The sequence below is a fragment of the Paramormyrops kingsleyae genome, chromosome 5 (genome assembly GCF_048594095.1).
Source record: "Paramormyrops kingsleyae isolate MSU_618 chromosome 5, PKINGS_0.4, whole genome shotgun sequence".
NCBI lineage: Eukaryota > Metazoa > Chordata > Actinopteri > Osteoglossiformes > Mormyridae > Paramormyrops > Paramormyrops kingsleyae.
This window is the reverse complement of record NC_132801.1, coordinates 13,545,949-13,562,043: the sequence shown is the minus strand read 5'-3', so window position 1 is coordinate 13,562,043 and position 16,095 is coordinate 13,545,949. Positions and strand designations below refer to the sequence as shown.

Sequence of the window (16,095 nt, the reverse complement as noted above, 5' to 3'; positions counted from 1 at the left end):
AACAAAAAAATTCTCACAAAACTCACCCGTGATTGCCTCAATGCATGATACATGAAAATATCAATCTTTCAGTTGTATTATAACTATAACTCGGGCAAAATCAATAAAAAAATATTTGACGTAGGCCTAGTTATTCTTCTTTTGTCTTGAGATAAAAAAAAACAACCAGGTCAGTTTTTTTAAAAACTCTACAAGCAAAATTAAAATAATTAAACCAATGAGTGTCTTCATTTTTTATCATATAAACAGAATATTTTTTATTACGGAACTTGAATACGATTGAATATGAAGGTATTTTCTCCACTGATATGGGCAAAACACCGTCCTAATTGTACTACCTACACTATACGGTTCATTTTCTCTTTATTAATTAATTCATTCGTTTGTTTGTTTGTTTGTTTGTTTGTTTACTTGGTTATCTGCTTGCTTGCTTATTTGTATGGTAAGGAACTGTGGTGCTGAGAGTTATTTATCTATGTAATGATACTTGACAACAAAACTGGCCGGTGGAAGAATTCTCCATGTTTTTAAAGTGCTGCACGCACGCCTGTGAAGCAAGCCTCTTCGACATCACACAGATAAGTTCCTCATTTTGCAAAGGAGCCGCATTGTATCAATTACAAACAGGCACGGACTTAGCTTAGTAGCTAATTGTTCTCTATGAATAGATCTCTATTTAACTTTCAAAAAGACCATTGTGAGCTGGCACTAGAACTTTGCTGGGACACATATCCTGTTTCTGCTTAAATACTGTTTCAGCATCAGTTTCAATGTGTTCAAACTAATGTAACATAAAATGCTACTGGCTAATAATCTTCATCATGGATGCAAGAAAAATGAACACACATGTAAAGGATGTAATCGTGTTTATTTATTTGTATAGCACAGTAGTTGTCTGTACACAAAGGAAAATGTATGCAATGAAACAAACAGACATCTGGCAATGTTCATTAAACTCTACATGAAATTTAATCATAGACAGTGGAAAGTTGAATAGAGTGGGTTAAACGATTTTAAATAAAGAACGAAACTCTGTAAGCTGATGGTTCAATATGTTTTATCCTGGATTATTTGTCTGCCAAATGTCCAGGTAACAGAGAAGTGAATGAGCTGAATCTTTTAATGATTCCTTAAGATGTCAGTCTCACAGCTGATGCATTAGATGACAAATCATACACAATCTCTTACTGGCAGTTTTCTTATTGGGTAAATGGAGACATCTCAAGCCTGGTCTTTAACAAATGATAGGGGACACATTTTAGTTGCAAGCCTGATTAGTATCTGAAAATGGTGTTGTGGCTTATTATTCAAAATAATAAAATATTATATAAACAATTAAAGCAACTTAGAACTAAAGTAAAGACAATTCTGTAATCCTTTATGAATGGCATGTACTGTTGCTCCCTAAAGTTTTTTAACCATTAAAAACAAGTAAGCAGGGTGTGTCTTGAGTTCAGTGTTTTCATCCAGCTCAGTCTCTTTGAACGTATATGGATAGTGTACTTTTGGGACATAATTCTGTGTCAAATTGTTTTTCTGCAGATTTACTAATGAGTCTTAGGAAACACAATCCATGTGTCTGTTTTCCCACATATAACAGTGATTCCCTATCAAACCAAGGGGAAAAAAAATCTACGAACGCGTCCAGATTCCACCATATATATTTATACCATTAATACTGAAGACAACAGACTAATAGAATGTATTAATGTGCAACTATAGTGTTGTTACACACGCAATTATACATTTCGAATTTTGATTATAGATGTTTACCAAATCTGCTCGAGTACCTATAGGCCTATTATACTTCTTAATATAATTTTAATGGTTTAGTTACATTCGTTTTGATTTTATCTCGTTGTATGTACGTACTAGGATTCGTATGCTCCGACTACAGCAAAAAAATACGGCGCGTCGCACGTCCCCGACGTAGTGCTCGCGCCTTCCAGCCCCACCCCCAGTGCTCTCCCCGCCCATCGCTTCGTTGCGGGAGCGCGCTGAATCGCTCCCTTCTGTCTCGATGAAGTTGCTACAAAGATGGCGGATTTCCTGCCGTCCCAGTCCTTTCTAAATGTATGTTTCCCGAACTGCCTCCTCAGCAGTAACGAGGCAGAACAACTGAGGAAATCTAAGGAGATCGACAAGTGCCTAAAACGGGATAAAACGTACGTGAAGCGGCTCGTTAAGATCCTGCTGCTGGGCGCCGGGGAGAGCGGCAAGTCCACTTTCCTCAAACAAATGCGCATTATACACGGGGAGGACTTCGATCAGCGGGCCAAAGAGGAGTTCCGGGCTACGATATACAGCAATGTAATCAAAGGTAGGTGAGCAGGAACGACAGAAACGAGCCGCTTCGGCCCCCATGCTTGCGAGCGGCTCCTTATTTTGAGCTAATAAAGCCTTTCAAACGGAAAGGGATAGAAAGTTGCGTGGCTGCCTTCAGCAGCATCCCCCGCTTATCCCGAGTAAGAAACGCCCATGCTATCTGGTAGCTCTGCGTGGTTCGTCTCACAGAGTAAGGTTTAAATCTCTAAGTGAAGTGATTTTTTTTCCCCTCAGAAAACCCATATAACTCTATTGTATATCCACGTACTCAAAACGTTACGTAAAACCGAATTCATTTTTCAGTTAAGTTCTCTAGATAGTATGCTAGCAGATGTTTAGCTAGTACTGGAATGGGGGAAATATTTGCCCCGTTAAGTAAACTTTATTAACTATGTAGGTGACCCGATAACGTAATAGTTTAATGATTGTTAAATAGTCGAACGTGTGCGTGGATGTACTGTAGCGGCGGCTACCACGTTACTGTAGCTGGCCGCGAAGCCAGCAGGAGCCCTCCGTGTCTAAACTTATTACGGCCAACGAGGGACGACGATGAAGTTGGCTCCTTATTCGCAGCTCCTTATTCGGATTTTCCGGTCCACCTTAAATGCTTCGCAGCCCAATGCAATGACGCTATTGCGCCTGTAGGGGGGCAATTTTAATACCTTAAACCTCTCTGGGCCAGGCAAATATCAACTTCTCAGTACACATCAGGTATCCTACTATACAGAAAGTGACATTGTCCTGGCCCAGATTGATTTAATGCTTTAAAAATCAGATGGAAACAAGGCATGTCATATACTATAGTGGACAATGGTGTTAATGGGAAGCCTGGTTTCCATGCCCATTTTAATGCCTTAAATCTCTCTGGGCCAGGCAAATATCAACTTCTAAGTACACATCAGGTATCCTACTATACAGAAAACGTCACATTGTCCTGGCCCAGATTGATTTAATGCTTTAAAAATCAGATGGAAACAAGGCATATCATACTATAGTGGACAATGGCGTTAATGGGAAGCCTGTTTTCCATGCCCATTTTAATGCCTTAAACCTCTCTGGGCCAGGCAAATATCAACTTCTCAGTACACATCAGGTATCCTACTATACAGAAAAAGTGACATTGTCCTGGCCCAGATTGATTTAATGCTTTAAGGTACTGTATTAAAAATGCCCCCCTACAGGCGCAATAGCGTCATTGCATTGGGCTGCGAAGCATTTAAGGTGGACCGGAAAATCCGAATAAGGAGCTGCGAATAAGGAGCCAACTTCAGCGTCGTCAACGAGGGCCATGTGGATCGTCAGAATTAGCAGTAAAAGCGATAAATTTTAGCTTTGGCTGCAGCAAGTACGCTTAAATATTTCATGGATATGACTGGAGTTTATGTATTATTGTTAAGTGCTTGTAGACGGCCAGCAGTAAATGCTTTCTAACGAGGTGTGTACAGTTGAATTTGTGAAGCAGTTAACACGCCCACTAAAATATATCTGGGAAAATGCGAATATTGCAGACTTTGTAGACGTTTCAAGAATGAAAAATATAAGTAACGTTTGTTGTGTACAGTCACGCAGAATTTATAAGGAAAAACTGGTTCCACAAGTGGAAAATGATTACTGTTAACGGTCTGGTTTGAACTGCTTGCTTGGTACTTTTAGCCTGAATCGGATCACCTTTTCTTTTTAATCTTCTGCTGTCATAATGTTGACGGATAATTGTCACAAGGTTGCATATATTTCATCTTATTACATTTACTAGATGCCCTGGTTCGTTTTCTGCTAGATAGACCGGCAGACATTTCCAGATGTAAAACTTAAGTCTCAAACCTGCAATCATGCAAGAAAAAAATGGTTTCAAAGATGATTCGTAAGCAATCAAAATCACAATCCGTTACATTGTGTTAGGAAGTCTTGCGCCATAATTTCTGCTTCGAGCACAAATTTCAGATCAGCAAAAAAAAAGTAAATCGCCCCAAAAAAGGACATGCGAGCTGGCAGAGGTATAGTACGGTGACAGCAGTTTTTTTTCTTCTTTTTTGGTCCCCATCATTGTCTTTATACTGATGATTGTAATTTAACATGTAATGTACACCACCTATAGCTGCAAGATTCAGATGATAAGATACAGTCAGTCCCATCATTGGATTTCAATGTCTAGGCAGTGGGGTCAAAAGTGTCGTGTGGTGTAATGCTTTCACCCAGTGCATTTTCAGTAGGTTCTGATTGACGTTAATGCTGCCACCACAGTCACCTCAACGGTAGCTGGTGGGTGGGGATTTCCAGTGCATCAAAGATGCAGATAGAGAGCAAAGACAAATGTCAAGCGGTAACTGGTAGTCATGCTGAAGCAGAATCCTTGAGTTATTCTCTCTATGGGCTATGTTATATCTAAGCTTTCTGCCATGTAAAAGTGTATTTTATATGCATGGACACCACTTTCTAAATATATTTTAGGAAAACTGGAGAAAACCATAATTGGAGAAACAATTTACACAGCATTTTCACAAAACATTCATGAGACCACTGAAACAACTTATCGTATTCAGCATGTACGCTTAGATGCTGGTGTGCATTAGATATCGAACATGGTATTACATTTCCCATAGAATATATTACCTGTATTTAATATTGTTGTAGTAAATTACATTTGTGCAAATGCCCTTTATCAGGCTTTGCTCTTACTTTCAAGCTTATAAAGTATAGCCATGAGCTTTGTGGCACATTGAGGGGCCATGTCACCAGCACATTCAGTAAGATTGTCAGTATTTTTTCTCTTCTCTAAAATGACCTCTGAAAGTCTTTCACTTTTGTTATCATGTCCTATGTGAAGTACATGTTTTTCCTTCGATGGCTTCTCTAATCAGAGTGTTTGGTGTTTTAGATAATTTTTTTTGTTTTGTTTTTAGAAATCTTTATTCTTAGCTCTGCAGTTTCAATTTTCCTTCATACCATGACAAAACCATGTACAAAAGAAATGTCTACTGTAGGTTTCATTTACCAGAGGGGTAGATAAATATTCTTTACATGACATAGGCATTCATCTATATATATAAAATAATATAAAATTGCTCTGTGATACACAAACACTGAAAGTAGTGCATCATTCTTTCGGTTTTTGCCATGACCACAGTGTTCTCGCTTTCTGTCTTACCCATGAACACTGAGCACCTGTTTGCTTTTGATAGGAGTAACTTCGTATTGAAATTGTCATGCCAATATTTATCTTGTAGCATTGCTTGTAGTACTACAGTTGGGTAGCAGTTACTAGGAATAGTATTTAGAGTACACCATGTAGAATTTGTGTGTTAAAACAAGCATAATGTAAAATAGGTAGGCGTATAGGTATCACCATCCAGATACATTTAAAAGGCCCTTTTAGTCTATTTAGTGTAGAGTTGGGCGATCCACATTTTTTCAGTTCCGATCCGATTCCGATACACAACTGCCGATACCGATACCAATTCCGATACAAGAGCTTTTTTTTTACTTTGTTATACTTTATATGTACATTTTTTTAAGCTAGTAAATACAGATGGAAAAAATGCATGACAAAAAAAATTTAATTAGGCTACTACAAACATACATAACGTACTGTTCCACCTCATTTGTTTTAAGCGTTTTTGAGGCATTTACAGTTCAATGTGAATATCTTCAAAGCATGTATACACAAGTGGCGAATGCTTAAAATTTTAAGTTTTTCTCCCATTGGCGTCAGCGCAGTTACACTTTTGTTGCGATGGCAGCCCCTCTTGTATCACAAGCTGCAGCGAGTTCGCAAAACAGTCCAATTAAGTTAGTGACTCCCAAATCATCCATTGCTTTGTTTTGTCTCGCAGTTGCGTGCGCTTTGTTAAATGGGATTGTCCATTAAACGCTATATTTCTACCTCAAAACTAAATTTTACATAGATTGCAAATCGCTGTGCTACTGGTTTCTGTTAAAAGTGTAAAATACTCCCAGATCGTCACGTCTTATATAATGCTCCTCATACTGCGAAGGGTATGCGCATGACGTCATAGCAGGCGGAAGTCACTGTACTCACACCCACTGAGTAGCAAAAAAGACTGAGGGGCAGCGTTAGCATTCGATTTGAATGCCGCAAAAAAACACGTATAAAATAGGAAAGAGCTGTCGTGCGATTGCCAAAAACTAAATAAGTATAGGATGTGGATCGGTCACACATGGCCATCAAATAGGTCTGGATCGGCGCAGATCAAACAGTAAAATCTTATGAATAACACAAACTTACATACTCAATGAGTTTAAATTATTCCATGTGACACCTTGTGAATATATGGTTTCTGGGTGAGACTGTAACTCCCTGAGCATGTTTGAAAGGTATTTACAGCCTACGGCAAGATGCTGTGTGTTTTTTTTTCCAAAATTCTCCTGAGACAGTAGGTTACTGACATGGTTTTTTCACATTGCAGCCAGTTGTTCTCTTGGCTTTCAAGAGTCTGTACAATGCAAACTTGTCACGGGATGGTGAAGAGGAGGTTTAAGGCAGAATAAACCCTAATGATAGTGAACAAACAATTCTGTGAGGCTTCTGTAGGCTTATGAATTTTTACCTTTTACACTCTGAGAGGGACAGACCCAGCTTGTGCTTGGCTACAGTAGATGATCCAGTGTAATTAAAAACATGCATTATCTCTCTGTAAGTACTGATCAGCATATTCTCAAGTTTCCTGTATTGCCACTTTTCTCATTTTTGCAATGCTGTTAGTACTGAGTAATGTGTTGCTCTCCTTTGAGAGTAAATAGTCCATTACTTTATGACTGGCTGCAAGTGATTTTAATGTCTTAAGACTTTAAGGCAAGTGCCTTTTTACCTAGCCTTTGTTTTCCCTGATCATTCAATCTTTTGAATGTGTGTGTGTTAATGCACTAGCATGGCTGCTTGCTGCATGGATATCTGCATAGGGAAGCCCTTGTAAAGCACTGTGGACAGAGATGGTTCATATAAACCAGTCATGATTTTGGAATAGAAGATATAGATATAGAATAATTTACAGTAGAGTAGTATTCTTCCTAACCATACCGGTGAATGATATCTGAAGTATTTTTCCTTGCTCACCATTGAACAATGAAGTGGAGGTAGATGTATTCTTAGGGCGCATGCACAATAATCCTCAGGGCTTTAGATGTTGGGCATAACCATTTGTTTGGATGCTGGCTTGGTCCTAAACAGACGTCTACTTACACCCACAATTTGCTAAGCAGATTAGTAGTGCTCCTAAAATATTAATGACTGGCATATTATGATGCCCAGAAGTTAGTAATCTGTATGAATTCGGTGTCTGCTTATGTTCAATAAACATGGCAGACTTCAAACTGCATAAAGTACCAGCACCACCACTGACGTCTTTTTAACTTAAACATGGATAGGCTGAATTTATACAGATTAATACATTTTCGCAATTACAATATGCATCTCATTAATATTGTAGGCTCACTACTCACTAAATTGTGGGCGTGAGAAAATGTCTGTATAGTACCAAAAAGCCTGCATCCGGACAAGTGTTTACACCAGTCATCTAAAGTTCTGGTGATTGTTGCACATGCTTCATATAATCGTGATTACATTGCAATGTGATGTCATGCAGACCTTCCTTGAGCCATTGGTAGTAAATAATACAAGCTTGTGTACTTGCAGCAGCTGTTTAAAAATTGCAGATTGTCTTTTGCTTTTGATATATCAGCGTACAGACATACCGCGCCTCTAGTTGATGCATTCAGCCCAAGCAGTTCACAGCAGTGTCATGTGCAGAGAGTTTTGCTTTGGCTTTTTTTTGGTTTTTAAGTAACCTAAGAGACTGGCCTACAAAGAAAAAAAAAAGGCCCTGTGATATGATCTGTCACAGCCTGTGCAGTGTGCAATGGCATGCATTCTTGATTTGAAGAGTGTCCCATGGGGTCATTGCTTTTTTCTGGGTCCCTCAGAACAATGACTAGTGAAGTATAAACAGTGGCAACCGAAGTGTGGTGTGAAAAGTGAGTTGGATGGAAGTGCTCTAAATATGCAAACGTATTAATTGGAGTGGAGAAGAGTTTGACGCAATTCATGAATCAAGTGAAAATTGACACTTGAAGATATTACAGCAGTGAACACAGCATTACCCAATAGCTTTTAAACATGACTCATGGCCTCATCTAATTACTGAAATATTATCTAGAATTTAATATAACGATGGCAGTTACTAATGTTACATACAGTTTGTCTTCTGGATTGTTCTAGTGAAGAACTGCCAGATTTCCCAGGACAAGGCCTGCCTAGAATAAATGTTGCTGCCTTTAGTTTTTTTTTTTTGTTTGCATGGTTTTCTTGTAGTATTAACTATTCTTGCTGTTTTTATCTATGTTTTGTTTTAACTATATCACATTAGGTCTGGGCGATATTCCTTAAATATATTTTCAGAGATTTTCACAATGTCGATATTTATCACAATATTCTAAAATTCATGTATGGAAAATGGTGTTTTTCTGATTATGATGACCAAATTGTCATGGTAATAGTTATGCGAGAGTTGTGACAGGTACTCTATATGGACAAAAGTATTGGGACACTTAGCCATTACACCCACGGGAACTCTTGACGCCCTATTCTAAATCCATAGGCATTAATATGCAGTTGGTCCCCCCCACAGCTTCCACTCCTCCAGAAAGGCTTTTCACAAGATTTTGGATTGTATCTGTAGGAATTTTTACTCATTAGCAAGAAAATTTGTGAAGCTTCTTCCTCTCTCCCATTTGTGCCCTCGTCCCAACATGCAATGCACAACATGCAACGCATTGCGTATTTGGCAACATGGTGGTATGAACTACATTGCGGAGCTGATCCCTGAAAAGAATTCAATGTCGGTAGTAGGGAACTTGTTTGGATTTTCCAAAAGCGTGCAAACAATAGTAATTTGAAGAATTTGCAAAGGTAAGATTCACAAGTTGGATGGCAACATGACAAACCTTTTTAACCACCTCAAAAGAAAACACCCAAAAGGGCATGCTGTTATTTTATCTTTTAGGTTTTGTTACCTTATAGGGCTATATCTATATTTTTTACAATAAGGGAATTGATTTGCTTGTACTTTTCAGCAACTTGCAAAATAATCTGAAAAAGATCATGATTTGTGATCCTGCCTTAAAATTTTTTTAATGATATCTGTCTCTCTGACGCCTACATGCTCGTACAATATCCTCCGTATCTACTGCCTTAATTATAGATAACACACTTGTGGTTTTTGGCACCCTTCTCATGATAGCAGAATGCACGGAACTAGAATGGGTAGAGCAAGGGGAAATTGTCCACAAGTTAATTTATCACGGATAGTATCATTCTCTCGGTTGGATAAAAATTTAAAACTAGCCTTAAAATACTGTTTGAAGACTTTTAAGCCTTTTGATTCCAGGACACAGCAGCCATTCTGTTAGGAACATTACGGCTTTTTGGTTGTGGGTGTTCGATTTTGCTGCTGTAATTAACACTAATGGCACATTAGTGTAAACGCATATGCCGAAGTAACGTCTTGTTTTGCATTTAAAGGAGTTTGATGGGAAATGGCATATGTATGGCCGTGTGTATGTACTGTGCTGACTTGATGTGTATGCCTTTGTAGAGTCTCACAGTTTGTTGTAGTACTTTGATTATTGGAGACTTTTTAAAAGCCAATTCAAATATTTTATTTATTCAGACATTTTGAAGAAACTTTGTGTGTTCAAATTCTTCATCAGCAGTGGAGAAATACCCTTAAGATGACTCTCTCAAGTGCAGGAACTTGTGACTTGTTTTCCATGGGTGTGTTTGACTTTGGGGGAAACAAATATGTATAAACAGGACACCTTTTTGTCGGTTCATTATAACACTATTTGTAGTCACAGAAACAATTTTATATTTGTGTAATTTGGTATTTTTTACTGAGGAAACCCCCCAGATTTAAGTTTCATATGTTGTTTCTCACTTGCTGTGGGAATGAATCAGATAATATTTGTTAGGAATGGTTCACCGGAGTAAAAGTTCACAATGCGATTTGCCTCAATTTGGGGGGGGGGGGGGGGGAATCACAGGGCTTGTCCTTTAAGGTGCGCAATTGCGCGTGCACGCCATCACGCGCCTAAAATGGTGAAGAGCTGCGCAAAGAAATGCGCGCCTATCAATAAAAAAGAATTAAATTGTACGCGCCTTTTGTCACGTGACCACTCGACGCTCCACGGAATTATATTCATGACAACAATGGCGTCGAAAAAAAGCATGGATAACAAGGGTCATCCGTGTCAGAATGCAACGTTTTTGGGGAGGGGAGCGATGGTTGGTGTTAAATAATTAATTCATAACGAATTAATTAATTGTAGCCTACCGTTTCCACTACCTGACCCGCATGGTCTTTGTTTTACCCATAACCAAACCATAAATAAATAAAGATGTTACACACAAATTACCACCTGTCAATCACTTTTTCCGCGGGACTCTGGCAGGAATAGGCACAGTGATCTGTGTCGTTATAATGGCGTCGACAAACTCGGTTGGTAAAAAAAAGGTGCAAATTCACCTTTCTGGCAATACTTGAACTTTACACCGAATGAAACAGGACAGCCACGAGATACGCCTGAAGTGGTGTGTAGGATTTGCGGTCAAGTTCTGTTCGTTATGGTAAAACCATGAAAAAGGCATATTTGGTGTAGTTTATTTAATCTTATTTAATAAAAAAAATAACAAATTTCTGCTGTTTCTGTATGCCTCATTTTTTAATGTAAACGAACTAGTTCGTGTAATTCGTTTGGCGTTCACTGTAATTTGTATTGTGATCGCTATAACAACTTCCTTGTTGTTTCCTCATAATATAAGTAAAGATGCGGAAATTGAAAGCATGCATTTAATTTGGCTATATAGTGTGATTAAGTGGTGTGTTTTTCGTGAGCTGGTTGCTGCTGCAGCGGGGGTGGGGCGGAGGATCGCGATGTCGGCTCAGCATCGTGATGTCTATCGGCGATGGACGATGGCATCGTCTATCGACCCAACCCTATTGTCCAACTCTTAATATTGAGCTATCCCCACTCCTAGTCCTAGTCCAATAGCAATATCCTTGGCTACTGTCATTACTCACCCTGTGGTCTAGTTGCAGATTATATCCTGGAAGGCAACCTACTCAAAACTACTCAAGCACTTAAGAGATGGCATCTTCATACTGTAACTAGTTAGTCTTAGCTGTATACATGTTAAGGATCGGCTGCTGCTGGGATCGACTGCTGATGTGTTTTTCATCCAAGAATTAAGTTTTCAGAGAAGACACTGGCTAACAAATGCAATTTCAGTGGAGAAACAGAATTTGGCTCATACAATGTATTGGATGCCATCTCTAAGTTTTGGCCCATATAATCTTAATATTATGGTGCTCTTCCCCTCTGAGCCTTCTGCAGCAAGTGTTATGCAAATTGAGGACAATCTCCAAAGTATTGATGCAAAAAAGACTGAATTCTGAATTGCAAATTTTATTCACCAATAAAAAGTGATTCACTTTAAATGGGTTTCTACAAAATATGTTAAATATGTCTCAACTAACACTAGGACTTTTTGGATTTTGACCCATTGCACCAAAGTCCAACCACATTTTAGGCGCACAAAAAAGGTAAAATTGTGCACCTAGCACTTTTAGGGTGCACAAAAAAAATTGTGCACCTAGCACTTTTTAGGTGCACAAATTTGTGTGCGCCTGCATTTTTCAAAGGACAAGCCCTGGAATCAGAAGCTTGCACCGGATACAATTTGGGATGAATTTTGAGATGCATGGTATTTTTTATTTTTTTTTGCATCTGTAACATCCAATTTATTAATATATATAACAATTAGTAGAAGCCATGTGCCTGTATGTTTACAAATATGACCAATACTTTTTGATCAGTAATTTTATATTTAGGCCTAGATTGATTCTCCCTCTCTAAACTGTTCCTGTATTTGTACCATATTGAATTGCGTAGCATCGTGTTCTTTGTCATTGCATCGTATCGCATTATGTTGAATCAAATCCTATCATGTTTTTATTTGCTCCCTATGAGCTTTTAATGTATTGGATCATTGGCCATGCATTGAGGAGTATCACATCGACATCACAATGATGCAAATGCGCATCCATAATATTTATGCAAATTAAACTCTTAATGTATCGTTGCATTTATATGGTAGTTTGATACCGAAGGCTAGGAGTTATATTCATATGTAATTATTGCTGAATAGATTGTAATGACTGTCAGAACACAATGTGCAGTACCTATTAATGGTCTAAGTAGTCTTTAAGTGAAATGAAAGGAATGGTTTTATTTTTAATTTCATTTTTATTGCATTTGATGTCTGATTGGTTGTGTGGAATTCCCCATTTTAATGAAGTGCTGCATAATTGGAGTTACCAAGTAATCGTTATGCTCACTCTCATCTCAGGAGATGTTTGATTTGATCGATGAAGGAGTCGCCTCATTGCCCTTTGTTTCTTTGAAACACAAATTAGTCTGAATCCTTGGCCTCACCTGGGGAAGACTGTAAACAGGTATGACAAGTTCCTTTAAACATTGAGACAGTAAAACAAGTGCTCCTGTGTGTAATAAGTTATTGACATGTGGATTAACAAACGATGATATAGTGTTGTCTATGAGATTTATCTTTAACAAGTTAAACACTTTCTTAAAGAATTACTCCTACAATGATCTTAAGCTCAGTTCATCTCAAACATATATTTGTCTAGTAAATAAATTAGTAATTCGGTTTGACTTAATTTGAAGTTTCAAACAAATTTACAACTCATACATCAGCAGGTGCTTGAAATATTCTGATGCCATCTTGTTATTTTTTATATACACTGACAATAGGCAGCTTTTAAAATGCTGGAGTGCTCTAGGAATGAGATTTGAGGAGACAAAGGCTGTACTCACCCTAGCTGATCCATATTGCGCCCAAGCATGTTTGACCCCCAAGGTCCAGTACATTAGACTAGTGTGATTGCTCTTTACTGTGCCCAGGTATGGTACGCTTACCTGTGCTCTGGTCTGCTTGATGAGGTGGGTCAGAGCATGATTAGTCAATTTTAGAATTTATTGATTATCATTGTTGACACATCACAGTGCACAACAACGAAATGTGTCCTGCATTAAACCCATATGTGACATAGCAGGGGGCAGCTAATTCAGCGCCCGTGGAGCAGTGCTTGGATGTGGTACCTTGCTTAGGGTACCTCAGTGGTGCCTTGCTGGTCTGCAATTTTTCAGTTACGAGTGTGCTTCCCTAACCATTGAGCCACCTCTGCCCACAGTCACCACTGCCCACATCCAGTACAAAACGTAGGTATGACGTCAATGATGTGACTGACATGCATGCACACGTACACTATAAATGACGCAAACCCGAAATAAATGGATTGGTAGGCTGTGCAGTCTTTTTTTTTTTTTTTTAAAGATGATATAAGTATCATTAAGGTTTTTTTTTGCTTTCTTCTGTTCATCTGCATCAGCAATCTATCCTCATCAGCACTTTATCCTTAGAAATGTTTAAATTAGCAGAGAACAATCAAACATAAAACACTTACCACATAAGCTGCAACCATGTGAAGTTAAATAAAAACAAAACAATTGCAGTAAGAAAAAAACAATAGGGATCCTGCAGCTGCGCGGAGCCCAAAGTCACAGATTTCAGCTTCACATTTACACATTTTCAGAAGCCACGTTACAAGTACAATTGAGATTACAAGTGCACAATTTCTATATATGTGTACTCGGAATGCTAGGATTTCTGGCAGCTTTGGGTCCATGACAACTTTGGGGAGGGGGGCGGCAGAGGGACGCCGACAGGATTCATGGAGTTCATGTGTTTCTTTTAATGACAGCAGTCAACATAACAACTGAACTAAACATCAGCGAGTGTTGCCATCTTCACCACCCTGGGAGCGTCTAAAAAACACAGATATTTCAGGTGGTTGATGTGACATATTTTCTGATGCTCTGTCCACTGGTGGGAGTGTACTCACCTGTGTGTGCGCGCACGTGTCTGTGCGCGTGCATCGTGGCGGAACAGTTAATACAGGAATACAGAGAGCAGAGGACTGCTGTGAAAAATATAGCCCACAAGAGCTGACTGATACAGGCACTGTGCCAGTCAGATATTACATAGATGAATCAGAGGTGATGATCTGTTCTTGCCATGTCTTTAAAATGACATCTTCAGAGGTAGTGATTCTACAGTACATGGCTTCCCCCCAGTGCTGTTTTAGGCTCAGTTACAGGTGACAAGAGAAACTGAAATACAGCTGGGTTAATGTGCAATGCATGCATGCATGTGGTTATTTAAAACCTATGATACTGCCATTTCCACAGGAAGGGGTGAGTACTCAGACAGCTCTCAGAAGACATCCAGCATTTTGGAGATGCTTACAAAATTTAACCACTAAATGTACAGTAGTAAAGTTGTAGAGTGGAAGTGTGACACGTGCTGCTAATATCCAGTATACTGTTTGGGCAAGGGGTATAAGAATATGACATTTGACAGTATTTGACATTAGTGACTTTTTTGTGTTTTTTTTTTTTGCAGGAATCCGGGTTCTGGTTGATGCCAGAGAGAAACTGCACATCCCCTGGGGAGATCCCGCCAACCAGCTTCACGGGGAGACCATGATGTCCTTCGACACACGCTCCGTCCAGATTGCGCAGGGCATGGTGGAGACGAAGATCTTCTTGCAGTTCCTGCCCTCCATACGCTCGCTGTGGAGCGACAGCGGCATCCAGAATGCCTATGACAGACGGCGAGAATTTCAGCTGGTGAGTTGCTGGCCGCTGCAACGGACTTATAGTAAATCATTAGTAACAAATTGCCGTGGAACATTTTAGCATTATCAGAAAGATCTGCTGAAAACTAGCTTAAGATCAATTACAGACAGGATGATGACATTTTGATTGTTTTTATACCTCCAGTCGTCTAGTTTCAGCATAGATTGATAAACATTAATGTTCTGTCATTTCCTAGTCATTTCAGGGAGTACATAGCTAAATTGGTCTCTTTTTTTAACTATGCTGATTTTAATAGCACATCTGTTATTTTATTTTGTTTTTTATTATTTTAATCAAGTGTAATTTTGAGGGTAGTATTTTCTCATGCTTACCTGGCACACAATCATTGTTACAATTTGTGACAGATGCACAACAAATAGTTGGAATTACAACTGAACTTTTAAGAAATGTACCCATGTACAAATTTCTGAATATTACTGGAGTTTCACATGGGTTTAATTGCCAGGTATGGCCTTCCCATAATCTCTGCTTTTCGCAAAATATTACTTAATTTTTTTTTAGAAAAGTGCGTATTATCATTGAGGAGGCCATTTAAAATAGGCAGCCAGGGATCAGTGGATAAAGGGATATAAAATGACCTGGTAAAATAGTTTGCCTCAATGCAGTATGATGGTAGGTGCCAAATGTGCCATTTTCATTGTGCTTTGAACTGCAGTACTGGGTGTTGGCATTCTTAGCGATATGTTGTGTGTATATGAAACGGTTTCCCACCCACATGGGAAGCTTTTGAGTCAGCATGGGCCAGCATCCTTGGGGAGTGCCTTCAAGGCCTTATTGATATTCAGTAAGCAAATTGAAACTACTAATGTTCTGTATACTCAGCATATTTAAGCAGTAACATACGAGGAGTGCGGTTATACTCCAATATATCACGGCTGTGATTCGGTCATAGGCACAAGGCCGCAGACCGAGGTAACCGTAATAAGACACGGCATATTTTGTTTGTTTGTTTATTTA

General features: G+C 38.9%; 1 protein-coding gene across 1 annotated transcript in view; it reads left to right on the top strand.

Annotated features, from left to right (window-relative positions):
• Nucleotides 1-1,974: 1,974 nt before the first annotated feature.
• The window catches only part of LOC111848291 (guanine nucleotide-binding protein subunit alpha-13-like), a 29,279-nt gene continuing 15,158 nt past the window's right edge, over nt 1,975-16,095 (top strand). Inside the window, exons 1-2 of the mRNA XM_023820183.2 lie at nt 1,975-2,320; nt 14,882-15,108. Of these exons, the coding sequence (XP_023675951.1) occupies nt 2,038-2,320; nt 14,882-15,108 (510 nt within the window). The 5' untranslated portion in view covers nt 1,975-2,037. The remainder of the gene's footprint in view (nt 2,321-14,881; nt 15,109-16,095) is intronic.